The 27,333-nt window shown below is 51.6% G+C and overlaps 1 protein-coding gene and 1 pseudogene across 1 annotated transcript; both read left to right on the top strand.

Moving 5' to 3' along the window:
• Positions 1 to 470: 470 nt before the first annotated feature.
• Positions 471 to 27,333, top strand: FAM174B (family with sequence similarity 174 member B). Its single transcript, XM_059180070.1, has 3 exons — positions 471 to 1,015; positions 18,370 to 18,501; positions 26,796 to 27,333. Exons 1-3 carry the CDS (start codon positions 669 to 671, stop codon positions 26,797 to 26,799), a joined length of 483 nt encoding a protein of 160 aa, XP_059036053.1. The 5' UTR covers positions 471 to 668; the 3' UTR covers positions 26,800 to 27,333.
• Positions 4,374 to 4,493, top strand: LOC131837361 (U4 spliceosomal RNA; annotated as a pseudogene).

Here is a 27,333-nt window from a genome sequence, read left to right as displayed (position 1 = left end):
AGCAGAGGTGCAAAATGTCTGAAAATTGACCTCATGAGATAAAGAGCTCCTTTGAGAGAAAGAGGGGAATTGGGGAGATGCTAAAATAGAATGCAATGCATAGGCACGAGGCAGACTCTTTACTCTGGAGGCTTGTTTCCGTATCTGTAAAGTGGGGGATGACCTCCAGGTCCTATAGACTTTGGTTCTTAGTCTGTCATAATCTGGGTTGCTGTGGGCTGGCTCTCTGGGTCCTAAAAAGAATGTTTCAGAGAGAATGAAGACATACCTGTCTCCTAAAGGGGTTTTAGGATTAAACGAAATAAAGAAAACGTCAACCCCAAAGCACAGAGCTTGCACAATAGTGAGCCTGACCGTGACTGCTTCCACGCAGGGATTCCAGGCCCCGGTGGGGGGAGGGGGGTTGGGGCAGCCGGGGAGCGGGGTACTGCCCGCACCCGGGCCCGGTGGCCTGCCCCGCCCACGTGGGGCCGCGGCCCGTCGAATGACTCCGTGCAACGTGTTGGTGGCAGCGGCGGCGGCTGCGGCTCTTCCGGGCGCCGCAGCTTCCTGCCGAGCACCGCGCAGCCGCCTCTGCCGCGGAAGCCCCGGGTGCAGGCCTCGGCGCCGGTGCGGGACCCGGGCTCAGCCGCGCGCGCCCCGCGGGGCCCCGGCCGCCCGACCGCACGATGCGCGCCGCGCCGCCGCCCGCGCCGCTCCTGCCGCTGCTGCTGCTGCTCGCGCTCCTGGCCGCGCCCGCCGCCCGCGCCCGCACCGCCGAGTCCGCCCCGGCGCCGCCGCCCGAGCCCGAGCGCCGACCGCGGCCGTCGCCCGGCCCCGGGCCCGGGAACGCCACCCGGACGGGGTCCGGGGCGCCGGCGGGCGGCGGCGGCGGCGGCTCCAACAGCAGCGGCGACGCCCTGGTGACCCGCATCTCCAGCCTGCTCCGCGACCTGCCCACCCTGAAGGCGGCCGTGATAGTGGCGTGCGCCTTCACCGCGCTGCTCATCGCCTGCCTGCTGCTGCGCGTCTTCAGGTGGGTCCGGCCGCCCCCGTCCTTGCCCCGCCAGCCTGCTGTTGCCGCGCGCCCGCCACACCTGTGCGCACAGATGCTGCGGGCCCTGCCCTGCAGGAGCGCGCTCTGTCCGGTTTCTCCCCGGACACGGTTCAGAAATGCTCGCCTCCTTCAGCGGCGGCTGTCATGGATACTGGCTGCCTTTGAACTCTTGGCGAATGTTTAACGCTAAAAGGAGCGCTAAGGATTCTGATAATTTCGCATTTGTTTTTTACACGGAATTAATTTTTGGACCCATTTCACAGATGGGGGAAAAGTCTCCAGAGAGGCAGCGTGGTTTGTTCAAGTAGACTCAGTGGTGGCGGTAGAATTTGAACCCAGGTCCCGTCTGCCTTTAACCTTACCCGTTATCCTTCCCTCCTTTGCTTCCCCGGCTCCGTAATGCCTTACCTGCCTTTTCCCTTTTCCTTCATTGTGCTACCCCAAAAAGCAGTGTCTAGGGCTCAGGGATGTGCCCAGGACATGTGCTGGAGGTGTGCTTTGCACCGGGGATTGGAGCTGGACTCTAGGGTGCATGGCGACCTTGGTGGTCTCAGGGACTTTCTGTTGGGGCATGTAAATGTCTCTCTTATGCGCCTGCTGACAGAGCCTCCTGAAGAGGCTTTTATCGGCTGCTCAAGTTCAGGGAGAAAGTGTCTGGGAAATGAGGAAGGGGGTTGTGGGTCCCTGGAGTAGAGATGGAAAAAGCTACCTGGAATGCAAGGAGGTCATTTCCCTCAAATGCCTGGAAAATCCCGTTTTTGCAGGAAATGAACCAAATAAATGTGTCCTGTTGCTCAGGCAGGCCGCTGGGAAATCTGGGTGTGTGTGTCCGTTATTCACTGCCCACCGGCCCGTTCCAAGTGTACACAGTGTGCTTTACTGTTTGATCAGCTGTTGGAGGTTTGGGGCCAGGGTCTGGCTCTCCCTGGGGGAGCATTTTCAGCACAGGAGCGGAAACTGGACCTGGAAAGGCAGGGTCGGGAGTTATCTGTTGAGGTTTGCTGTTGCCGTGTGACTCTGAGTCAAGGTGTTTCCTTGTGGCTCTGTAGGATTAAATGCCAGAGATCCTGAGAAAATGGAGTAGAGGGGGGCATGTTTTCACATCCACCTCCCCCATCCTCTGCCCTGGCACAGCCCACATTGTTCTTCACCATGCTGATGCCCTTGATGTACTGGGGCATTGACTTCCTGCCCCCCCCCATCCTTTCCACTGCCCTCACTCCTCTGCTTCCAAAGTTCAGTGGTTCCCTGTGTAGCTCTTACCTGGGTGTGGCATTCAAGGCTCTTACAAAGTGGCCCCAGCCCATTTGGTGGCCATCAGCCAGCCATTCTGAGCCTCCTTTCTGTCACTTGCTTGTTTCCTTATGCTTCATGGTGTTGGTCTGTGCTTTCCCAGCCCTGGGCCAGTTTCTGCTGCACACCTGCTGTGACGGCCCCAAGGCCCAGCTCCCAGGCTTCCTCCTCTGTGTGGTTTTCTGGACATCCGAGTGAGGCCCTCACTTCCTTTTCTGGCCCACCACAGCCCTAGCCTTGCCCATCTTCTGTACAACCCTTCTCACGCCATGTTGGGTGGCTGGGTTTAGTGCCAAGCTCCTATACTCAGTGCACAGGCCTGGCAGCAGGGATGTTCAGTCCCTCATAGGGTCTCAATGTCCCCCGCCGGCCTGGCATTCAGTGGAGGCACCTTCGTCCTTTACTGACTTCCCGATGTTCAGGTGGAGTGAGCCTTGATGCCTAGAGCAGCTCTGAGCATGGAGGTTTGAAACATTTTGCTCAAAATAGGCCTCCAAGCCTACAAGGCAGTGTACTTTTTAAGAAGGCATTTGAACTATTTTGCTGGTCTGCTCCTTATTACCCAGGGGTGGGGAAGAAAAGCAAGCAGCATGGGGCCAGATGTGAGCTGCGTGTTGGGGCGGGAGGAGAGCGGATACTCAGGCCTCGTTGGAGGGTTTGTGCAGTGTCGGAAGAAGGTTCTGGTTCCATAGAAGCTGGTCATGTGTGTGATCTGCTGCTTTTTCCAGGGCCGGTGTTCTCGCTGGGGTGAGTTTGCAGGTGGGCCGTGGCCACCCTGGTCTCTGAGGCAGACGGGAACTTAAAGCATTTGACAGCTAGGAAGGGCTTGATGGTACGCAGTCCCCATGGGCTCCTTTGCAGAGGAGAAAGTTACATTCCAGGGAGCAGAGTGAGTTACCCACCAGATTCTCGAACATGCTGTAAATCTGTGGCTGAGGCGGGCGGGTGGCCCATCTTGCTGGTGGTCTGTACCGTGGCCTTTCCCCCCTCCACAGTCCTCAGCAGGCTCAGCCCATCAGGCCTCCCAACCACCTGCTGCTCTGGCTGGGTGTCCTGCTTCTGTGTAGTCACTGAGTCCTGGCCATTCCACCCTGTGCCCACGTCCCTCCCCCATGGAAGGCCCCCTCACCTGCCGGAGCTTCTGTTCGGCTGACTCCCTACTAAGTCTTAGCAATGTCCTTCATGTCCACTGCTGTTCCTGCTGCCAGTCTCGTCCCTGCGCCTGTCCATCCTCTGTCTCTGGTCTTGTCCTTCCTCTGCCCACCTGTGTCCCCATGCACAAGCTCATCAGTGTGTGGATGATGCTGGCTCTTCCTAAAGGGGCCCAGCCCCCCTCTTGAACCCGTGTGTCAGCTTCTGCCTATTGCTCCCTCCTTGCTGGGGTTCCGGGGGTTCTCCAGGTCCTGGGGGCCTGGGACCTGCATGCTCTGCCCCAGTCTGACCCTCTGCCTGGGGTCTCCTCTGCCATCATGACCCCACGGCTGCCTCCTTGCTCTCTGCTCTCCTCTGCTCCCTCTGAGAAGCCTCCCCAGCCGGGGCCCTCCAGGGCTCCCAGAGCACACTGGGACTTTCAAGTTCCTGCATGGGCTCGAGACAGGAGACAGTCACTGAACGTGTCCCTCTGCTTTTCAGCCCAGGGGGCTCCCAAGAGCAGAGCTGGACCTTGGTCATGTGTGTCTCTCTAGCACCGGTTAGCCTCCAAGCCCATGCTGGCATCTAATGAAGATATTTTTTAACAAAGGAGTATGGAATGCCTAAGTATTTTATGCTACTGATATTCCTCAAAAAGCCCTCTGTGACTCGATACACGGCTGTTGCCGGAAGCCTGCAAAGTAGGAATTCATTTGGATGGTGACCCTCCGTGGTGACCCTTAGCAACAAAGACCAGGGAGAAAGAACTTAGGTTACTGCTTATAAAGCAGCAACCCTAGCCCAATTGTCTATTTTCCCTAGAGCCACCTTGCCAGACAACAGAAAAAGTATGGATCCAAGGAAACTGTTAAAACTAAAAACACACACACACACAAAACACTAAAAACATGGAAACTTTGTGCAGTGGCAGCATCGTAGCCAATGAGGGTTATCCAAGGGTGATCATTGCTAATTGAAAACTAAAAACAATGAATACATGCAGTTGTGAAAAATATGCGTACCTTTAATGAAGCAATTCCATCCCCAAGGTACACACATTTTTCACTGGGATATATCTTCCTTCTTCCAGTTTTATTAATTAGAAGAGGAAGCAAAGGTGCGTGGGCAGCAAAGTTCAGAGCAGTTCTGTTTGGTAGTGAAAATATTTAAATAACCTAAGTATCTAACAATTGGGTCTTGGTTAATAATTTATGGGAAGTATGGAATACTGTTTAACTGTTAAAATGATGACGCTGGGGGCGCCTGGGTGGCTCAGTCCGTTGGATGTCTGCCTCTTGATCCCAGCTCAGGTCTTGATCTCAGGGTTGGGAATTCAAGCCCTGCACTGGGCTCCATGCTCAGCGTGGAGTCGGCTTAAAAAAAAAAATTAGATCAATGACGATATTGATCTAATACTGTATATTATTGAGTGGAATGGGTTACACAGCAGCATGCATGGTATGATTTCATTTAAATAACAAATTATACGAATAATGAATATGCAAAGAAAGCCATGCCTGTGTGCTGTGTGCATGTTTGTGGGTGAGGGTGGTTATTTTTCAGATGATGTTTTTACATGATCTGAATTTCTTGACAGTGGACATGACTGCACTCCCTGTCTGTACAGTCAGCCCCTGGCTGTGTCTTTGGCTCTGTCTTCCTAAGGACCTGCCTGAGAGTCTGGGGCATACATCTACAAATGGGAATTTTGGATCCCAGAGCGACTCCTACTTGATTTTCTTGAGTTTGTACCAGTTCATCCTTCCGCTTGTAGTGCCTTAGTACCACCTGACTTTCTCACTGTTTCGGGCAGATTGGTGTAACTTGGTCACTCATTGTTTTTGTTTTGTTTTGTTTTGTTTTTTGGCATTTTCCCAGTTTCTGCTGAGATGGAGCATCCCCCCCACCCAATACTTACTAATCAAGTAGATCCCTCTATCTGCAGAATCAATGATACCTTTTTCATGTATCTGAATCATTAAGGAACACTGTTTTGGGACCGGAGACAAATTTGGGAGGAGGGAAAGGCGGCTTGTGCGCCGGCACCGTCCAGGTGCGCATGCGCTTGTGCGCGCGTGCACGTGTTTGTGCGTGTGCATGTGCGCGGGCGCGCATGCAATTCTGGGCGCGTTCCCGCACAGATAACAGTGGGGCTGTTTATGTATGTTTCTGAAAGCTGGAAGGGAATCGACAAGGACGCTGTGTCTAGGAAGCAGAAAACTGCGACTCCTCCAATTTTTTTTTTTTTTTTTTTAATATTTTATTTATTTATTTGAGAGAGAGACAGTGAGAGAGAGCATGAGCGAGGAGAAGGTCAGAGAGAGAAGCAGACTCCCCATGGAGCTGGGAGCCTGATGCGGGACTCGATCCCAGGACTCCAGGATCATGACCTGAGCCGAAGGCAGTCGTCCAACCAACTGAGCCACCCAGGCGTCCCGACTCCTCCAATTTTTTGATGTTCAGAACTATCTGGTGGGTTATGTGGCATCAGAGACTCTGAGGTTTCACCTTGCTCTTCGGGATCTGGGAGAGTGACCTCACTCTCCAGGGTCCTCTGAACAGGGTGGAGACCAGACAGGGAACCCATCCCCTCCACCATGACACTCCTTCCGCCTTGGATTCTCCACTGCGGAGGCCACATTTCTCAGGTCTCTGCTGGCTGCTTTCTCAGCCACTTCTTATTTCAAAAGCTTGTACAGTCCTCTTATGTGGAAGGAGGGTTGGTGCTTCCTGAGGCATGGGGAGAAAGATGAGCTCTAGGTGGTCTGCCACTGCGCAGCCGTCACACTTGCATCCATGGCAGAGGTGCACACCCCGGTGACTTGAGGACGTTGGGACCCCAGCAGCTCAGTCACCTTCCTAAGCCAGCTCTTGGCAGAGGAACACATATTTTCCTGCTTATCCTGGATTCCCCAAATTTCCCATCGTCTGTGTGTTTACATTTATAATAAGAACAAATGTTACTTAAGAGAAAACATAGAAGCTTGATACTTTCGGGATTTGGGGAGACTTACTGTTCTGATGTGGCTTTTAGTTATTGCTCGTTAGTAGGAGAATATTATTGTAATAAACCAGAGCCTTAGGCAGAGCGAGGTTAGCAAGGGAAGTCCCTTTTTATTTTATTTTATTTATTTATTTTTTCCTAAAGATTTTATTTATTTATTTGACAGAGAGAGACCACAAGTAGGCAGAGAGGCAGGCAGAGAGAGAGAGAGGAGGAAGCAGGCCCCCTGCTGAGCAGAGAGCCCCATGCGGGACTCGATCCCAGGACCCCGAGATCACGATCCGAGCCGAAGGCAGCGGCTCAACCCACTGAGCCACCAGGCGCCCGGGAAGTCCCTTTTTATGAGTTTGAGAGAGACTGGGGAGCTTGTTAGTGTCAGGTCATTTTTTCATGGTCTGACCAAGGTTTTGAATTGGGGGAAAAGGTATGGAAGTGAAACATATTTATCCTAATTTTTAACTTTTTAGTGGATTTTCTGTTTTGTTTTGTTTTTTTTCTTTTTTTTTCTTTTTCGGTTTCATTGAGTTAAAGCAGGCATAGAGCACAGTGCATGTGGAGGGCAGACAGCTTCATGGTTCGACTTACCTTTGTTGTGAAATGATGAGCACCATAAGTTTAGCGAACTTGTCACCTCACAGACATACCCAACAGAAAAAGGGAAAAAAAAATTTTTTTTCTTTATGATGAGAACTTTTGGGATCTACTGGTTTAAACAGCTCCTGGGTACACCGTCCAGCAGTGTTCGCTGTGGTCCTCATGTTTATGACACACTCCCCATATGTCTTTGTCTTACAAGGGCAAGTTTGTACCTTTTGGCTACTTTGATACGGTCAACCCCCCCTCCCCCGCCTTTAATTTTATATATGACATTGAAGAAAGAGTGTTAAATAAATCTAAGACAGTAAAAACGCAGATTTTTTTTTTTTTTTTTAAACGAGGGTAGAGTTTATGTTTCATTCTGTTTTCCATAAAGTTAAAAAAACAGTCACAGCACATGGGAAACATAAGTTCCCTCAAGTTGTTCTCCTCCAGGGAGGAGTTTTGCTCCCTTGGGGTCATTTGGCAAGTGTCTGGATATATAATTTTTTAAAAAAAGATTTTATTCTTATTAGAGAGGGAGAGCGAGAACAAGTGGGGATGGGGAAGGGCAGAGGGAGAGGGAGAAGCAGGCTCCCCGCTGAGCAGGGAGCCCCATGTGGGGTTCGATCCCAGGACCCTGGGATCATGACCTGAGCGGAAGGCAGATGCCACCCAGACACCCCCAGAGATATTTTTGATTGTCATGACTTGCGGAGAGGGATGGTGTTGGCATCCAGAATTTAGAGCCCAAGGATGCTGTGGCCCGCCCTACAGTACAGGGACAGCCCCTTAGCACAGAACAGTGAGCCCGAGACGTCAGGAGTGCTGGTGCCTCCTGGGAGCCTGGGCTGCAAGGCTGTTGGTCGTCCTAAGTGAGCAGTTTACTGAGCCTTTCTGGGCCTTCAGTGTCCAGCACTAATTGCCATATACGCCACCTGTGGGGGTGTTTAGGATGACATGGAGTCAACTGAGCCCCTGGTTCCCCTTTAAACAGCTAAGCATCTTACTGTATTTCAAAATATGGTTCTGAAAACAGATGTAATTTATACCCAACGCTTTGGCCTTGCTTCGGCCTGTAAATGAGCATATAGCCATATGGCCAAAATAATCAGGCAGGTGCATCTGCTTCTGGGCTGCTCTCAAAGGTAATTGGTGACTTTTTAACCTATGTGAGCCTCCCTGGACACGCAGGACACCGAGTGGAGGAGGTGCCTCATGGCTGCACTTATTAACGTGCCTGGGAGGACCCAGCACACCTGCCACTGATTTCTTCTATCAGATTGGGAAGGGAGAAAAATGCTTCTTTAATTGAACCCTGAGCCCTCTGCCTTAGATGGCTTTACCTGTAAACTCTCATGCCTGCGAATGCCTCGGTTTTGGGGGCTTTACAAACGCAGATCCTTCTTGGCACACAAGGGGTGGGGGTCCCCAGTGTTAGTGTCTACACAGCATGCTCCCAGACTTAAGCAGAGAAGGCTTCAGGGGTTGTGCTGGTATTTTAGTCTGATGGCTGATGCTTTGGTTCTCTTTGCAGAGGGAATTTCTGGGACTGTGAATTTAGACGCATGTTGTCATGGTTTCACTTAAAAAAAATGTGTGCTTAATCTAAGGGTGATCTGCCAGGAACCCAGATTTGGTATTTATTTTCCCAGAGGGTGCAGGAGGGGAGGAAATCCATGCTCTCTGGCAAGTTTGGAGCAGAGGAGAGGCCATGGCACGGAGAGCTCCCCGGACCTCCCTCCCTCCACCCCATTGTACAGATGAAGAAACTGAGGCCCAGGATAGGGGAGGGTTTATTGAGGTCATCCAGTGAGTTTGTAGGAAAAGCAGAACTTAAGCACAGTTGTCTTTAAAAAAAAATTTTTTTAATTTATTTATTATTTGACAGAGAGACAGCGAGAGAGGAAGCATAAGCAGGAAGAGTGGGAGAGGAAGAAGCAGGCCCCCTGCCATCAGGGAGACCCACGTGAGGCTCAATCCCAGGACCCTGGAATCATGACTGAGCCACCCAGGCGCCCCAAGCACAGGTGTTCTGATGCTCAGCTCGGTCCTTTCTGGGCCTCCATGTGGCAGTGGTCTGGGTTTTGGTCTGTTCCGGCTGGGTCTCCCCAGCAGAGGTCAAGGACCCATGAGAAAACATGGTTGACAGGATCACGCTTTCTTCCCAGTGTATATTCTGAGACCCACTGTGAGCCTAGGGGAAACTGTGCTGTGGGGAACACACCAGAGCCTGTTCAGTCTGGGAGATGGGATAGTGCCCTTGGATGACTCTACTGGGTAGAGAAGAAAGACTCAGCTGGGGAATGATGGATCAAAAGGAACACTTGCACACAAAAGCGTAAATTGCAAAAGGATGGCCCGGGGGCTTTGGTGGGGGACAGAACAGTCTGGCAAGGAAAATGTGGAGGACCAAATGGCCGAGCAGGGTTTGCCGTGGGGAGGGTTGGAGCAAGGGATGGCTTGGAAATCGCAATGATGATAACAGCAGCCACTGATACTAATTAAGCCCTTATTGTGCGCCATGAGCTGTACTAAACGTTTTCTGTGTGTTTCCTCATTCCTATGATCGGTGTGCTGCCGGAGTCCCCACTTTACAGATGAGTAAATCAAGGCACATGCAGCCAGGGAAAGGCCGGAGTCTGACTTCGGAGCCAGCATTCCCCTTCCTTCCGTTGTCGCAGGCGGATTTCTGAAGACACAGGTCTAGCTGGAGGACACGGGGGGTTGTGATGGGTCAGAGGAGTGGAGGAGGGAATCACAGTGCTGCTTAGGACCGCCGGCCCTGCTTGGGGCTTAATACGTGTTTGCTGAGTGAGTGGGTGAGTCATGATGGGGCTATCGTGGGGACTCAGGATGGTTGTGGAGACCTGTGGAAGGTGCTGGAAGGACTGGTAGGGAGGCCTGGAGGCCTGAGTGGATGAAGAGGAGGAGAGAGCTGGGGGCACTGAAGGGCCTGGAGAAGGGCGGCAGAGAGATGGGAGCGGTCAGCCAGGGGAGAATGGGAGGAAGAAGGTGGTGTCCAGTGAAACTTGCTCACTTCTGTGGGAAGTGACTGTCCCTGAGTTGGGGATGTTGGCAGTGAGCAGTGACATTCCCAGGCCTCCTCTACCATGTGGCAGGGACAGGTGGATGCCGAAAAGGCTATTCATGACATGTGTCCCAAGGCACGGTGACCTCAGAGGTTCCGAGCTGTAGTTGGGTCTGCTGGGTCCATCTTGGGCATCTTGCCCCTGCCCTTGAACCAACGGAGCAGCCCCTGGAGGCCGCCTCCCTTGCCTTATGCCCCGCTTGCCTCACCCGGTGCATCATAGGAAAATGAGGAGGACCCAGCCCTTGGCAAACACAGCTCTGGAGCTGGAGGAACGGGTCTTGGTGTATTTGCCGTTGCCATACTGCCCGCCACTCATCCGACAGGTTAAAGCCGGGGTGTGCTTATGTTGTCTCGGAAGAGTGAAAGTTAGATCTGACCCTCAGGGATTGACAGAGGGGGAGAGAAACAAGTGTGGGGAGAAGGTGCAGGCCAGAAGCTGCAGCATGCACCGGAGCCCTAAGGCTTATAACTGAGCTCCCGGAGGTTATGCGTGTTCAGATGAAGTGAGCGCCCTCAGGGTACGGTGTGCCCGTTGTGTGCTGGATGCGGGCACTGGGCTTGGTCAGAGATGATGGCACTCTCTTAACCCCACGGGGGGAGTGCCCAAGAAGGGGGGGACGCAGCCAGGTTGTCCAGTAGTGACCAGTACCCTCCATCAGATGAGCTGCTGGCGAGCAGGTGTGAGGAAGTGTACTGGTTGAACATGTCCATCACTCCGTCCGTCTGGGCTCCTGAGTTTTGGTTGGGTCATTTGCTGTCTCTCAGGCTAAGCATCACATTCATGGCCATGGCCAGGAGATGGTTAGGGGTTTGCAAACTGGTTGTTCCTGGATGTGTGTTTTGTTTTGTGTTGCTCGGATGTGCTCAGTGGTTTTAACAACGGAGAGGGTCGAGAACACTTAAAAATCGGAAGTCTCCGCATCGAAAATGTAGGTCTGCTTTTCTGGACGGATGGGGCTATCTGGAGACCCACAGGCCGGCATCTGCCTTGGGCGGGGCGGCGAGCACCGGTCCTCGTGTCTCTGGCTGGGAGACAGAGCATTGGTCACCATCTGCCATCCTGTTTGTTCTTATGTTTCTGTCATCCCAGACCTGCTTCGCTGGTTTCCACTGCCTGGGCCGGGGGCTCGGGGGCATTGGAGTTTAAACATTTTTTTTTTTTTTAAAGATTTTATTTATTTGACAGAGAGAAATCACAAGTAGATAGAGAAGCAGGCAGAGAGAGAGAGGGGGAAGCAGGCTCCCTGCTGAGCAGAGAGCCCGATGCGGGACTCGATCCCAGGACCCTGAGATCATGACCTGAGCCGAAGGCAGCGGCTTAACCCACTGAGCCACCCAGGCGCCCCGGCATTGGAGTTTAATACCTGGTGCCTTGAGTCACGGTGCTTGACCGGGAGCTGGATGCTGGGATGACGGAGGAGCCCCACATGGTGGGGAGGGTGTGGCACGAGGACAGGGGTGAGATGTGGAGGGGCTTCCGGTGCTTCTGGAAGGCTCTCGCTGTGCTCAGGAGGGCTGGATGGGAGCTGTGTTGGAGTGGGGTCCCTGGAGACCTTGAAGCTCATGCTGCACGGGAGGAAAAGCTCTCCAGGAGCCCGTTGGGAGCAGCGCGAGGTCAGGTTCATACGGTTGTTTCCCTCTTTCGGGGGCTTGTTTGAACTGCTGTGAAAGGAAGGTGTTGGGTGAGCCTGCAGCAGGACCCGAGGCAGGGCAGGAAGGAAGGCTGTCCTGGTGGGAGGCAGTGGTGGCCTCGCTGCTCGAGCTCGGGCTTAAGCCCAAGTCGTTGCCCACTCTCCAGAGTCCGCCCCGTCCTCCCTGCCTCTCCCGTTCCTGCTCCCCTGCAGAAACACCGGGAGGTGGGTTTTGGGATTGACTTCCTTCTTTCTCCAAGTTTACTTAGTTTTCTAGGGAAGGCTCACTTAGGTTTTATGCTCTGAGAACGCAGGTGCAGCAGGTTCAAGGTCAGAGTGGGAAGGGCCTCTGACCCCAGAGCAGAAGCCCCACCAGGCATTGAGGCTGCCAGGTGTCTCAGCCACCTGCTGGCAGCTGCTTGATTTGGTCATTTGCTTTATGAATTTTTCTAAATGTCAAAGGTGATGATAAATAATTAAAATGAAAACAACAACAACAACAAAAACCCCAAAAAAGCCAAATAGTGTGGTTTTGGCAGCATGCGGGTCCTTGAGCTATGGAACTACTTTATTTTTTTATTATTTTACTTTTTTACAAATAGACACATATTTTTAATTTTTATTTATTTTTTAAAGACTATTTGACAGAGACAGAGAGCAGGAGCGCATAAGCAGAGGGAGTGGGAGACGCAGACTCCCCACAGAGCAGGGAGCTGGATGCACGGCTCGATTCCAGGACCCCAGGATCATGACCTGATCCGAAGGCAGATGCTTCACCGATGAGCCACCCAGGCGCCCCCTAAGGAACTACTTTAAAGGGATTAAAAATGAAATCAGCTCAGCTGGGGAGAAAGTCCGGCTGCTTCCCAAAGACACCGGATGCCTGCGGGGGCGACAGGGCTGGCTCCGGGCCGGGCAGAGGGGCCCCTGGGCCAGCTCCAAGAAAGAGCCGGCCTGACACGCGCCTGCTGCATTTAAAAATGTTATCTTAATTACTGACTTTGAATCTTACTTCCTTGTTTGTTCGTTTTAAAAATAGGTTGTATATTCACATGGTTCGGAATTCCTGAGGAACCAAAGGGTATGCTGAGAATAATATTGCTTCTTGTCCCCCTGGCCACCGCGCCTCCTTTTCTGGGTGCTGTCGGCTTCCTGTGACTCTGTGCAGAGATTTTAACAGTGCAGAAATGAACGTAACATATGCACATACACATTTAAATATATACATAGCTTTCCCTATTTTTATTTTATTTTATTTTTTTAAAGATTTTATTTACCTATCTGACAGAGATCACAAGCAGGTGGAGAGGCAGGCAGAGAGAGGAGGAGGAAGCAGGCTCCCCGCTAAGCAGAGCCCGATGTGTCTGGCTGGGACATGACGTGAGCCGAAGGCAGAGGCCCTAACCCACCGAGTCATCCAGGCACCCAGCTTTTCCTCTTTTTAATATCAACTTTGTAAGATAGAATTCCCATGTCATACAATTCACCCATTTAAAGTGTCTGATTCATGGTTTTTAGTGTTTGTGGAGTTGTGCACAATCATTTCATTTCATTCCATTTTATTTTATTTTATTATTTAGAAATTTTTTTAAAAAAGATTTTTACTTATTTGACAGAGGGAGAGAGCACACAAGCAGGGGGAGCAGCATGCAAAGGGAGAAGCAGGTTCCTCACTGAGCAAGGAACCCAACCCGGAACTCGATCCCAGGACCCCGGGATCCTGACCTGAGCTGAAGGTAGCTGCTTGACTGACTGAGCCACTCGGGGACCCCCTCCCCAGTCAATTTTAGAAGGTTTTCATCACCTCAGAAAGAAACTCGAAGCCCATCAGCAGAACCCCATTTCCCTCCCGACCCCCAGGCTTGGGTAAACACTCAGTTGGGATCCATTTCCCTTCCTACTCCTCTTTTCCAGAATTTTCCTGGCTCTTCTTTTTACCCTTAAAAAAATTTTTCCTTCTCTGAGCTTTGGGATCAGCTTGTCTAGCTTCCCCCCACAAAATCTGCCAGTATTTTATTGGATTTAATTAAACTGGTAGATTCATTTGGGAGCCTTGACATCCGTATGGAGGTTGAAGCTTTCTTGTCAGAAGCAGGGCGTGCCTTCTTTTCGTTGACACAGTCTTCCGTTGGTTGCTTTTGGTGGTGGCAGGAGACAGCTGGCCACCAGGAGCCGTCGCAGTTGGACTTCTAGCTGCCTGAGAGTGCCCACTCTGCGGGTGTGGGGACACCGGGTGTCCCAGCCGAGTTTCCTGCTCTCTTGTTGGAGGTTCTGGAATGTGCTGGACCTAGATTTGTGGGTCAGGTCACTCAGTGCTTCTGGCTTTCGTTTCTTTGACTCCGTGACGCCTTGCTGGCTGGAGGCTCCAGTAAGACCATGGGTGTGATGCCTGGCACTGAGCGTTCCCATCGTGGTGGCTGCCATCACCGTCACCCCAGTGGAGCGATGATGTAAGAGGGCCACACGGCTTTGAGAGTCACATGTAGATGGTGCCCCATGGTGGGGGCAGTGCCCATGAACGGAGACCGCAGGAGAAGAAAGGGGGACACCTGACTTGGGTATCTTAGGAAGGCTCATTGGGGAAATGGGAAAGCTGTGGCCCCATGGGGTGGTTGGGGCAGGGAAGCACCCTGGGGATCCGTCACTGGCACCCCAACTGCACCAGGCAAGTGGTAGAAATGGATATGCCTAGAGGCACGTAATGAAGGAATTGCAGAGCTGAGGTCCAAACCCCATGTCTGGACGTCTGGACGCCACCTCAGTTTGTGGATCTGAGCGCTGCACCCCCCGACCCTTAAGGGTTTGTTTGGTTGTGTTCCTCTTGGTGGGGGAGGCGTAGGGCGGAAGGCTCCCGCCCCTCCCCTCCGCTCACCCCCCCCCCCCCCCCCCCCCCCCCCGCAAAGCTGGCCTGCTTAGCTCCATAGCTCTGCTCCTGTCCCTTGTGTTTGCACGGGCGGGTGGAGCTCATTGGGAAACCCGCTTCTGACCAGCTGCTGAAAGGGCCTTTGAGTAAACAAATCCTCTGGCTTTAGGATTACATTTCAGAGTACAAGAATCTTGAATGTCTCCTCTGTCCTGTTAGAAATGTGTGTTTTGGCTCCCGTGGAAGGATCCTTTGTCTTTCAGAACTTCTCTGGTCTTGCCTGTTCCGGTGAAACACAATGCAAACTTTTACTTAAAACCCCCATTTGCCGTCCCTTCGTTGAGGCCACCTGCTTTAAAGGGACCTTGTTCCGGGAAGGAGAAACCATGTCAGGGGCCATGCTGGGGGCCAGGCTTCTTTCATTCCTGAATCTCCTTCTTTAGACGGAAGCTCTGTGTCCCACAGTTTTGGGGAGCTGCTCTCCTGCCCAGTCCCCTGCCCCACTTCACCCCACTTGCAGCCCTGCATATGTCTGGGTTATGAACTCGGGTCTGACTCTACACCTGGGCTCCTAGAACCGTAGATTCACCTTCTCAACTATGGAGAAGCTGCGTGTCCTCTGTGTAAATAGCTTCGTTGGCACCAGCTTCGTTGGCACTCAACTATTACGAACTAGTATTAATTTAAAAAGACAGGTTAGAGTGTCCACACGCAGAGAGGAGAGAGCAGGACTGGGCGAAGTGATTTAGACTAGAGAGATGTCCATTTTCTGTTCTCTGGGGCAGGGCGGCCCTGTTCCCCAGCCCCAGGACCGTTCGCGTCTGCAGGAAAGGCTCGTGGGCTGTTCAGAGGTTCCCCCACTGCCAAGCTGTAAGCGGCTGCAGAAGGAGGGGTCGCCTTCTTCTCTGCTGAGGAAGGCGCCTTGTCCCATGTCAGGCAGTGATCGCCCACCCTCCTGCCCGCCTGGGAGGGCGCTCGTCTGGGGAGGCCCTGCCGAGGAGTCTGAGTCTCTTTACCTTCTCTCAGGTCCCCGTTTCCCTGTTAACACGTCCGACAGTGGACAGGGACATGGCTCCTGTTTGGAAGTTTTTGTGTCTCAGAGAGTCGGTCATTTGAAATGTAATTTCTTCAGCTCATTACGTCAAAATTGGCATTTAAAGCATGTAGGAGACCTTGCTAATGGCCTTTCCCACTAGTCAGGGTTCTCTAGTGAAACAGGACCAAGAAGATAGAAAGATAGATGGAGACACACACACACACACACACACACACACACACAGAATGTATGTCAATATATAACCCATGAATTATGTTATTACTACATTAATTAAATTAATCATTTCCCTTTAATACAATCGATAGATTAAAGCATATTTTTTGAGTAATTGGCTCACGAGATGATGAAGGCTGACAGGTTCCAGGATCTGCCGGGTGAATGTGCAAAGTAGAGGCCCAAGAGCTTACGATGGCATAAGTTCCCATCCCAAGGCTGGCAGGCCTGAGACCCAAGAACAGCTAATGTTTCGGTTTAAGTCTGAAGGTAGGGAAGAAACAAAGAACAACGTCCCAGCTCAAAGGCAGTCGGGCAGGAGGAAGTCTCTTACTTGTGGGAGGATCCGTCTTTATTTTCTGGGCAGGACTTCAGCTGATTGGACGAGGCCCACCACACCGAGGAGGGCAGTCTGCTTTACTTAGTCCGCCAATTTGAATGTTAGTCTCATCCAGAATTACCCTCACAGACAGACCCAAAAATAACGTTGATAAAATGTCTAGACACCCCGTGGCCCAGTCAAGTTGACATATTATTACATACATACAATTGACCGTCATACCTCTGATGTAATCTTGGGGTATAAAATTCTTTTCTGAGATCATGTGGTTGGAATGGTTAGCATCAAAGCAAGTAGGCACGACATTCTAGAGGCTGGCGGGGTCTCCCAGCTTCTCCCTTGGGTAACTGTTTAGGGGACTTATTTTAAATTAAACAGGTTAATTTTCTCATGACAATACTCTAAACAATGAGGAAGAAGGAAGGTGATTTTATGGGTAATAATGATCCACTCCCATGAAGGAGAGCTAAATTCAGAGCCTCCAGAACTTTCTTCCAGGGCTGTACTCCAGGGCCAATGAATGACTAACCTGGGTTTTAAGTTCCAAGGGCACGACAAGGTTTTCAAATCAGATTTTGCATTTTCTAGGCTTCGCGATACCTGAGAAACAGTTACCAGCAGCCCAGCGACTCCTTAGCCTGAAACCATTTCGGGGTGTCTTTTTGGGCGTCCACATGGGGCTTCCTCAAGCCCTCAGGTCACGAGACGGTCCTTTTCTACCAGAGAACCCCGAGGAGCAGGTGTTATGGATTACTGAAGGTGCTTTGTGCCGAAGATACAGATACACATGCAGATAAATATATGTATTTTCTCGTGTAAATGACACTTTTCATGCTTTTGGTAGAGCACACTAGGTAAGACAACAACAATTTGCTGTAGCAGAGAAATTACGAAAAACCTGAAAGTGAGCCGCTCCTTTCATCATTGTACAAACTGATTGAAGAGTTTCTGTGCGCTGGGGACCGAGAGATCCTGTGTGTGTCTTGGACGTGGTCCCCACCTGGGAGCAGCTTACCGTCTGCAGGAGCATAAGATCCTTCAGGGCCCCATTGATGATTTTTTTGCGGGGGGCGTTGAGGGGCTTGGTTTGTCATAGTATCAGCTCTACTCAAAAAGGAGGAGGGACAGCATAGACTACGAGGCATCTGGGAAAACGTTCAAGATCGTGGAGAAATAAATGCAAAGAGCGTAGGTAGTCACGATAATGGTATTATTCCCAGCGGCGTCATAAACTTTCAGCCAGGCCCAGATGAATATTGTATCCTTCATGCAGTGTGACTAATGCTGGAGACTGAAGGCCTTGTCTTAGCACTTTCCCTGTGGCCCACAGTGACCCTTTACCATCCCGGGGGTAGATGCTTAGCGTTATAACTCACTGTCCTCATAAATCCTCATGGTGGAAACAGTATCGACTTGTTTTTACAAGTCCTTGTCGTCTGAGAGAGGCTGTGGCACTTCTCTTTATTATTATCACTAACAGTAATTTCTGCTGAGAGCCTCCTGTGTGTAGGTTCCTTATACACACTGTCTCATTTAATCCTCTCTTGCCTGGGAGGGACAAATACGGTCCTTAGACTGTTGTATTTAGGAGGACGTGGAGGCTTTGGGATCGCTGGCTTGCCTGTGATCACACAGGTTGAGGGTGCCCAAGCCCCACCCCAATCCAAGTTGGTGGCCCATGGGTGCTGCTCTCGATGCCACCTGTGCTGGGAGCAGTGATGCGCAGATACAGTGGGGGCAGGTTGGGGGTGAGGGAGCAAGGGGGCGAGGGGACAGGTGTGTCACGCCCGTGCAGATGCTGCGCTGGATCCTGTCTTCCGTGAGCGTTTCGATCTTCTGCTTATCGCAAATGTTCTTTGCATTAGTTTTACCCTTTAAAAAAAATACTGCACTGGGGTCTTATTTATCTCGATGACGGGGCTTTGCAGTGCTCAGTGCAGGCACGATTCTCCCCCTTTTGTGGCTGAGGACCTGGAGGGCTAGCGTTGTCAGGAGTCCGTAGAGGCCCCATGGCTGAAAGGGACGGGGCTGGGATGTTCGCCGGGGCTTCTGGGAGCCGGGCGGGAGGTGGCAGCCGTGACTTACCTGTGGGGGTCCTAGTGTTCTCAGCAACATGCCTGTCTTCTTCCAGGTTGGGAAAGAGGTTGAAGAAGACCCGCAAGTATGACATCATCACTACTCCCGCTGAGCGCGTGGAGATGGCCCCGCTGAACGAGGAGGATGACGAGGACGAGGATTCCACAGTATTCGACATCAAATACAGGTATGGGGTGGGGACACAGCTCCCTCCGGGGCTCTCGGGGGTCGGGGTGGCAGAGCGGTTCACCTTGGAAAACAACGTGAGGCCAGGTGTGGCGTCCACGTGTCCTTGTTCTTTGGTGGCGTGTCTTGACTTCGGGACGTTCTGCTTACGGAGGGAACTGCTTGGATCCCTTCCGAGAATGCACGGCCCCCAGAAAGCCAGCACAGAGAGGACTCTGGAGCAGCGGTTACTCCCACATTCCCCCGATGCGGGCGCAGGAGAAGTGTGGTCTGCATGAAGGGCTGAATGTCAGACAGCGGGATTGTCCCGCACTGCCGGGGCGGGGGGCGGGGGGCCGGGTCCGAGCAGCCGCAGACGCCGCACAGGGTGCACACAAAAGGACATTTCTCTTTCAGCCTCACCAACACTCCTGACTGAGAGCATGGGGTGGGGTGGGGATCACTCCTTGGGTGGAATTTGCCGATGAGCTCGAGAGGCTGGGGTGTGACCTGAAGGCGGCCCCGTTGGAAACTCAGAAGGCCTTTGTGACTTCAGGGCTTTAGTCTGGTTTTTGGATCCTTTTGCAGGGTCCTTCGGATCACTGTAAGGCTGTGGGGAGCGTAGTTTAGAGATGAGGACTCAAAGCCCCAGAGAAGAGGAAGCTGTTTGCCCAAAGTTCCAGTTATTACCAGCAAAAGGGAACCACAGGTCTGGGCTGGACCCTACCCCGAGCCCTCCCTGCCAGAGTTCTCCAGAGTAACAGAATCAACAGAAAGATTTATTTTCAAGGTCTAAGTCTGATGGTCTAAGAACCAGGAGAGTCAATGGTGTACGTCCCGGTCCAGGTGTAGGAGAAGACCAGCGTCCCAGCTTGAAAAGTCAGTGAGGAGAGTGAATTCCCTCCTACCCCACCCCCATCAGAGAGGGCAATCTGCTTCACTCGGCCTCCTGCTAAAATTGTCACCCTCCCCCAGAAACGCCTTCCCAGACACACCCAGGGCAGCGTTTGACCAAATATCTGGGCACGCTGTGACTCGGTCAAGGTGACACGTAAGCTTCTCCAGCCTTGAGAAGGCAAGTCTCCCCTGCCTCTCCTGACTAGTTCTTTATCAGCACAGCCCTGGCCATTCTTGGCCTGTCTGTATAAATCAGTTGTCAGAATCAACAAAACCAAGTTTGGGGTTTTGACTCCGTGTATCAGCTTAAGGGGAATCAACCCCTTTATGAGAACCCTTCCAATCTATGAATGTGGGTCGACTTTCCATTTATTTAGCTATTTAAAAACATGTCTTTCAGTACTTTCAAAAATTTCCTCCATAGATGTTCTGTAAATTTTTGTTATATTCCCAGATATATTAGATATATCCCCGAATATGTATACACTTTACACTTGCGTCTGCAAGTGTAAATTTATATGTGTATATTTTTAACCTAAAAATACTGTTTTAGCATCATGTCTGAAAAAATGGCTGCGTGATTATGTTTATACACCTATTACTATTAGAGTTTGTTAATGAATCACACCTCAATCTTATTAAGAACAGGTAAGTGTTAAAACATAGATTGCTTATTGTAGATAGCTGAGCAAACCATTAGCTATAATTTGCATGTTAGGTAGGTAGCCCCCTTGGAGTAGAATCAGAACAATCGGTAATATTCATCCATATGACGGCATAACACACACACGAGAAAGTGATTGTGCTGGTTTTATTGCTTAGCCATTTTATGTCTCACATCAAATGCACAGAAATAAAACAATGTGAAGAAAACTATGTCCTCATTTTGAGTCACCATGAAAAGTGTCTACTGCGTCCTACAGGCTGGGGAGGGTTATACCATGGGGAGCCCTCGAGAATCTTACGTGGGCCAATGTACTGTTTTGATTCTGAGACACTAAATAAAATCCCATCCGTATTTAGTGACTGAACCCACAGACCTCACGAGACAGGAAAAGACTGTACCAGAGAAATACTACAGTCAGCCTGTCCAGATGTCCTATCTTTAGACTTGTACTTTGGCGTGAGGTGGAGAAGGGGCCCTTTCGGGGTACGCGGATACGCGTGGTATTGTGGTCCGAAGACTGCTGGGTTACCATAGTGTCTGGTGTTGTTGGAAAGAAGGTACATATTGAAACCACCGTCAGATTAAGAAAATTCCACAGCTCGTCTTAGTTCTTCAGACACTGGAGCAGGTGCCTTTCCTGGGCAGACAGTTTGTGCTGTATGGACGCTGGTACTCTGGTAGACATTTTCAGCTACACTGTTTAAGGCGGCGGAAGCTGTCTCACCATCATTCGGTCTCCAGTACAAATTTATTTCTTAACTGGAAGTTTGTACCTTTGGGCCGTCCTCACCCAAGTCTCCCACCCCCAGCTCTCTGCCTTGGGTGGCTACCAATCTGACCTTTTTCTGTGAGTTTTGTTTTGTTTTATTTTTGAGATTCCACACATGAGTAAGGTCATGTGGTACTTAGTCTCTCACTGTCCGGCTTATTTCACTTAGTGTAATGGCCTCAGGGTCCATCCCTATTGTTGAAAACGTCAGGATTTCCTTCTGTTTTATGCCCAATAATATTCCATTGTGTGTGATTACCACATTTTCTTGCTCTGTTCATCTGCCGACGGACACTTTGGTGGTTGCCACGTCTTGGCCACGGTCGAGCCATAATGCCGTGGTGAAGGCAGGGAGGCGATGATCTCTTCAACCTAGTGATTTTGTTTCTAGAAGCAAATGATTACGTTGAACCACCTGTCAGAGTTCCCCAGGTGAGTGGGCGCTCCTCCTCCGTCTCGCACAGCGGTAGCACGGAGCCCCTCAATGCACGGTAGTTTTTATTTTTATTTATTTGTTTATTTATTGTAAAGATTTTATTTATCCATTTGAGAGAGGGAGCATGAGCAGGGGCAGAGGCAGAGGGAGAAGCAGATGCCCCACCGAGCAGGGAGCCCAACACGGGGCTCCATCTCAGGACCCCAGGATCACGACCCGAGCGGAAGACAGATACTTAACTGGCTGAGCCACCCAGGGACCCCACATGGTAGTTTTTCATACAGGCATTACCTTAAGCCCCTCAGGCACGCTGATGTCTCCAGAGGTTTTAGCAACAGTGCAAACAGCGATGGGCTCAACAGCGGAGAACTGTTCACGAACCAGGAAGGGCGGTGGGAGACGAACTTGGCGACGTGTCCCTTTTCAGGGCTGAGGGAAGGCAGGAGAGCTGCTCCCCGTGCAGAGAAGGCAGCAGGGCCTGGGGGCTCTGCCTCCCTTCCTTAAGCTTCCTTTGGGTGTGTTTCCAGTGTCTTCCATGGAGTATTTTAGAAAATCGAGTATTTAGCTCTTATTTTCAGCGTACTTTTCTGGTATCAGCCTTTTGGCTGCCCGCCACAGGCTTTCCTTACCGCCGGGCACCCCCGGCCTCCCTGTCCAACTTCAAGGAGCTCCTGGTGGACTTTTCCGTTGTGGGTTGAAAGGCTATCAGGATGTGAATGAATTTGGAGTCGGATCACGAGATACAAGATTGCTCCAGTCCTCAGGCCCAAAGGCGACGGACTATTTAGGAAGACGGAACAACAGCTCTCTTGAGTACAAGTGTAATATATGCTGTGGACAGTACAGCTAAGAGAAAGGAAAAATAAAATTGCCTGTAATCTCACTGCTTAACGGCAACCACTAGAGTGTGTATGAGTACAAATCTGTGAATATTCTTTTCTTTCTTGCTTTTTTTTTCTCAATAGAAGTAGGACTGTGTAACACATGCTGTTTTGGAATAGTTTTCCACCTGAACGATGCAGTACGAACTTTGTAGGTCAATAAGTTTGAAAGAACGAGAGTCTTAAGACCCGTTTTATGTTCGGTTTAGTGTTTTGGGGAACTTCCTTGTCTGCACCTGACAATCCGCTCCTGGGCACTTGTCTTTCCTCTTTAGACGTCGTTCAGCTAAATATCGGGGTTCCCTCTGGGGAACGATGCGGCTGAATTGGGACCTTGGGTTGCGTTTTGAGTGAACGCAGAGAGGAAAGCTGTGTTTTGGGCGCCAGGGCAGCGAGGCGAGGCGGTAACTCGCTCAGTTCCTACTGTCGCGGGGGGCATTTCTTTGATAACACGTTGTGACTTAGAGCCTGGACGCATCAGCCAGGCAGGAGATGGGGGGAAGGTGGGCAGGGCGAGGCGTCTGTGCAGAGTCCCCTTTTTAGGGCTCTGATGCAGCGGAGGTGCTCTAATCTGTGAGAGAAGACCTCCGCGCTTTAGGGCCCGATGTGCTGGGGGCTGGGGAGGGGGAAGGGCGACAGAGTCTATAGAAATGAATTTCTAGCTCTGTCCTTAAAAAGGCTAATTAGAGAAAAGCAATGATGGCTTCGCAGATTACAGGGAACCCCGGGGTCTCGGAACAATTCCGTATTTCACAAAGCTTTTTGAGTCCCAGGTGTTTGTGCTTTGAGCTCGGCTGGCGCAGTGTGTGGCTGTGGCTGGTGCTTGGGTCTCTTTGCACACCCACTTTATTACGGGAGACTTCCGTGATCCCCTCTAGGCGTTTCCCCCAACATGAGGCCTGTGTCCGTCTGTGGGCAGTACCGGGGCTGTCACACCTGCATCCTGAAGGTAGGCTGCTGGGAGCCCGGGAGCCACGGTGCTCCTCCCCACCGTGCGTCTGGGCCCTGTCCCTCTGACTCTCAGGTTCAGACAGGGTGTGGCCTGTGTCACGCATTCTAGAAATGCCTGCCTCCCACCCTCTCCAGGGTAGAGCTTCCTGTGGGACTCTCATGAGAGATGCCTGGCCTCTCGTCTTTGGAACAAGGGCGTTGGGTGGCTGTTTGCAGCAGGAGGTGAGGAAACAGATTGACACGCTTGTCCTAGATGTGGCTCCGGGGCTCAGAGTCCCCAGGGACACCCTGTGGCGGCTGCTGAGTGCACTGGGCACAGCGACTTCTGAGAGGCTGGGCTCAGACGGCCCTTCTGCCTGTCCCTTGCTTCCTTGTCTTCTGGAACGAAGGTTCTAGAGTGAGGAATGAAGCTGTTAGGAGCACCAACCCATGGACGGCTGTGGAGGTGATGGGTATTATGAGCTTCTGAGGCCCGGAAGGAATTCTTGACCTGCAGGGCCCCTCTCACTGGAGATGCTCGAGTAGCCCATGTGCCCCTGAAACAGCAGCAGGTTCCTCCCCGGAGCCCTGGAGATGAAGCTCTGCTCACCCTCCTCCTTACAGGGTGCTGAGCTTGTGTGTGTGAAATGGCATGTGAAATAGGCATGTCGTGAGACCTTTTTATTTCGCTGAGAAGTATGGGCCATGCAGGGTCCATTCTTGGCAAGGTATCGTGCACCTTAAAACTCTCTTGAGTTTCATGTCCGTGAGGGGAGAACCTACACAGACGGGAATTTGTGTGGGAATGAAAATCTACCACTGAGTGAATGCGACTTACTCAGTTTCCCACCTACACACACACACACAGAGTTTATAGAGCTACAGAAGAATCAGGCAAAAAGGAAAGAAAACCCAAAAAACAAAACCCAGCACACATAATCATAGCAACGCTTTTGTAAAAGCTAGCCATGTCATCCCGTGCGTCCTTTGTGTTCCGGCGTCCTGGGATGAAGGCCCCAGGAGTGCCGACAGGTGGCGATCCTCACGGCTGTCGGTCTCACGCGCACTCCCAGACGGGGCCTCGCTTCCTCCCTCCCTCCCTCGGCTTCTGTGTTCTTTATTCCTGGGGCCCGTGCCCTTTTCCCCAGGCGTCCTTCACCACTGCACGGAGAGGTCAGCTGCCAGGGCGCTGGACAGGCGCAGAGACAGGTGCTTCTCTGGCTTTGTGCTGACAGACAAAGCATGGGGCCGCGACAGGGTGGGACACGACCCTCTTCTTCTCTGCGATGGTTATGACTCAGTGTCGCTGGACAGGACATTTGGAGATTTGAAAGGAATAAGCACAGAGCGTGGCACCTAAATGTGTCGTCTCCTCTCAGGGAACTTCCAGCGGGGGAGATGGGGAAGGCTCAACATGGAGACAGTTTTAGGTTTATCTTCATGACAACAGGAGTGTCCTTAGCAGTTTGGCTATTCTGGGGGGGTGGGGTGGGGTTGGGAGAACGAGGCTCGAGAGTCCTTTCAGAAATCGCTGCCCATGCTCCGCTTTGTGGCCAGCTCTCACTGAGGGCAGAAGGGTGAGCCTGACCCGCCTCCCGGAGCTCGTGCGGAGACGGGGAGACAGCCAGGAGCACGGACACTTACCCGGCAGCCTGAGAACCGCAGGGGAGGAAAGTGGGGTGCTGTGGACAGCCAGGAGGGGTGCCTCTCCTGGGCAGGAAGCTCTTCCCAAAGGAGGTGAAGCCCATGACTGGTTTGAAAGGAAGCGCCCCAAAGCCGGTAAAGGGGCGGGGAGGGGGAGGGCGTTGTAGGGGGAGTTGATGGCTTGTGCGAGTTTGAGTGATTAGAGGGAGAACCAAGTGGGCTGTGGCTGTGAGCCTCTGCCCACCCCCCAGAGCCCTTCTGAGGAGAACCCCAAAGCTGCATGAGCTTGGGGAGGCAGCAAGAGGAAACAAGGAGACCTAGGGTCCATGTCCGTGGTCCCCTGAAACTTCCTGAGTCGTAGTGTCACCACAGGGTCTGAAGCCAGCCCCACTGCTCAGACTTGCCATGGGGCTCCCCTCCTCTAGAGAGGCGGAAGGAGCTGGTGCCCCCTGGGGGCGACTGCACGAGCCCAGATTGTGCGGAAGCTCTGTTTTCCCTTTTCTGGCAGCTGCCCTGCAGGTTTAGCTCTTCTCTGGAGGAACCGAGGAATTGTGCAGAGCATGGGGATTCATGGGGGTCCGCTGAGTCCGCCCTGTTCCACGCCACCCTTTGTGTTTATTCTGTAGAAGCACAGCTGCCCAGGGGGATGGGCGCCATTGGGGTCCCGGCGGAGGACCCTGGGACATGTTCCTGTAGCATCGCCAAGTGGTGTTGCCACCAGATCAGCAATGTCAACATGCCCATTCTTGGTTTGGTCTTTGAGAGCTTTGAAAGCTTCCTGTCCCCAGGTCCCCTAGTCGCCGTCCTCAACATGGAGCCTGCGGTGGATGCAGCCGGACCGGTGGGGGGTTGGGGAGGGCAGGCCAGGTCTGAACACTTGAGGTCTAGCAGTCTGCATCTGTAGAGTGGGGGGAGTGCCCGGGCTCCGTGGATGTCAGTCGGCAGGGGTGAGCCCCCCCACTCCCCAGCCCGGGGGAAGGGACACATGGGAAAGCTACCCCACACAGGACACACAGCTGGGGTGGTTGTCTTTCTCATCCTCTAGTCTTTTGAGGAGGACACCCTAGCGGCCAGTAGGAGGACGCCCCTATCTATTTGGGTTTTTTCCTTGAAAGGAATTTGTATTTGGATGTCATTTCAAACTTTAAAAAAAGTGGCAAAAACAAAAATAGTATACTCTTCCCCCAGATTTTCCTGGTTTAACATTTTGTCTCATTTGCCTGATGGCCCTGTGTTTGTGCCTATGGATTGTTTTTTTTGTTTTTGTTTTTGTTTTCTGAACTCTTTGAGGGTAAGCTACATATATCATGTCCCTTTCCAGCAAATACTTTGGTGTATATTTCCTAAAAATAGAATGTTCGTGTCTTTTAGAAAGTAGTTGCCCAATAATGATAATATTTGTATTTGGGGATCATGTAACATGTTGAAAAGAAGTTCATTATTTTATGACTCTGTTAAATCCCCACTGTTTTTGCATGTGTGATTTTGTGATGCCCGTGATCAAAGATGAAGAGAGGGCAGTGGTGGCTCTGACCTCGCAGATTTTCTCTCCTTTCCTGAGTCTCTTTGGATGATGTCTTGAATGGATTTAGTTTTCAAAATTTCTTGCACTCACTGCACAAATGTTCCTTGTACCCCCTACGTAGCCCGGTAGCATGTGCTTGGTGCTGGGGATTTAAAGATGAGTGAGCACAGACAAGGGTTTTGCCTTCAAGGAGCTCCCAGACTAAGCAAGAGCCAGACGTGAATCAGATAATGACATAAACCAGGGATATGCAGACTCTGGTCCGTGGGTCAAATCTGGCTGTCGGCCTGCTTTTGTATGGCCAAGAATGATTTTCACATTTTTAGTGGTTGCCCTGGTGTGGGAAGCAGGGATACAAGTAGGCCAAAATTTTGAAGCTGTGTACTAAGGAGTCTGCCTGGGGACCTGAGATCCTGGGACCTGAAAGGAAAGGAGGAGTTACTTTCCAGACAGTATGTTCAAAGGTCCTGTGGTTGGCGAATGTGGCCTGCAGGATGGAGGCTGTTAGGATCAGATTCGATGCAGGGTTCTGCTGAGGGCACTGACTGGTTCTTCCTTTTCTTTCAGGTAAAATCTGTTTGCAGCATGTTGGCATCCTGTGGAACAGTCAGCTGCGGCCTGGGGTGTGAAGGATCTGGGAACTGTCTCTTCTGAGGTGTTGAGACCGAAACAAACATTGTTGATGAAACTCTGGCACCGCTGCGGGTGTCCAGCGTCAGTTCAGAATGTCACCACAGGAGAGTTGCCTCTACCACCCTCTGGACGCCCCTTTAAAATGTCACCCTTTCCTCCTCAAGAGGGCTTTTGCCTTGCTAAGGGGCAGGCGTAGAAACATTTTGACTTTAAAAAAATAATTTTAAGGTAACTGTTGACAAAAGTAAAGAGTAAAGATCAGAAGTTAACAGGAACCCAAAAACACAAAAGCCTGAAGGATATTCAGCTTATAATCTCTGACATTCTGCTCTCCTGGATCTACAACATTCTAGATGTCTGCCCTTTTGGTGGTCTTTTGGGCTTGGTCAGATTCTGGCCTGCTTTTGGTGATGGCTGTGCGAAAATTCAGAGTTGAAATGTTGAGAGCTAGGCAGCCCTAGCAGAAGTACAA

The sequence above is a fragment of the Mustela lutreola genome, chromosome 7 (assembly GCF_030435805.1).
Source record: "Mustela lutreola isolate mMusLut2 chromosome 7, mMusLut2.pri, whole genome shotgun sequence".
Classification (NCBI taxonomy): Eukaryota; Metazoa; Chordata; class Mammalia; order Carnivora; family Mustelidae; genus Mustela; species Mustela lutreola.
This window is presented reverse-complemented; position numbering and strand designations above follow the sequence as displayed.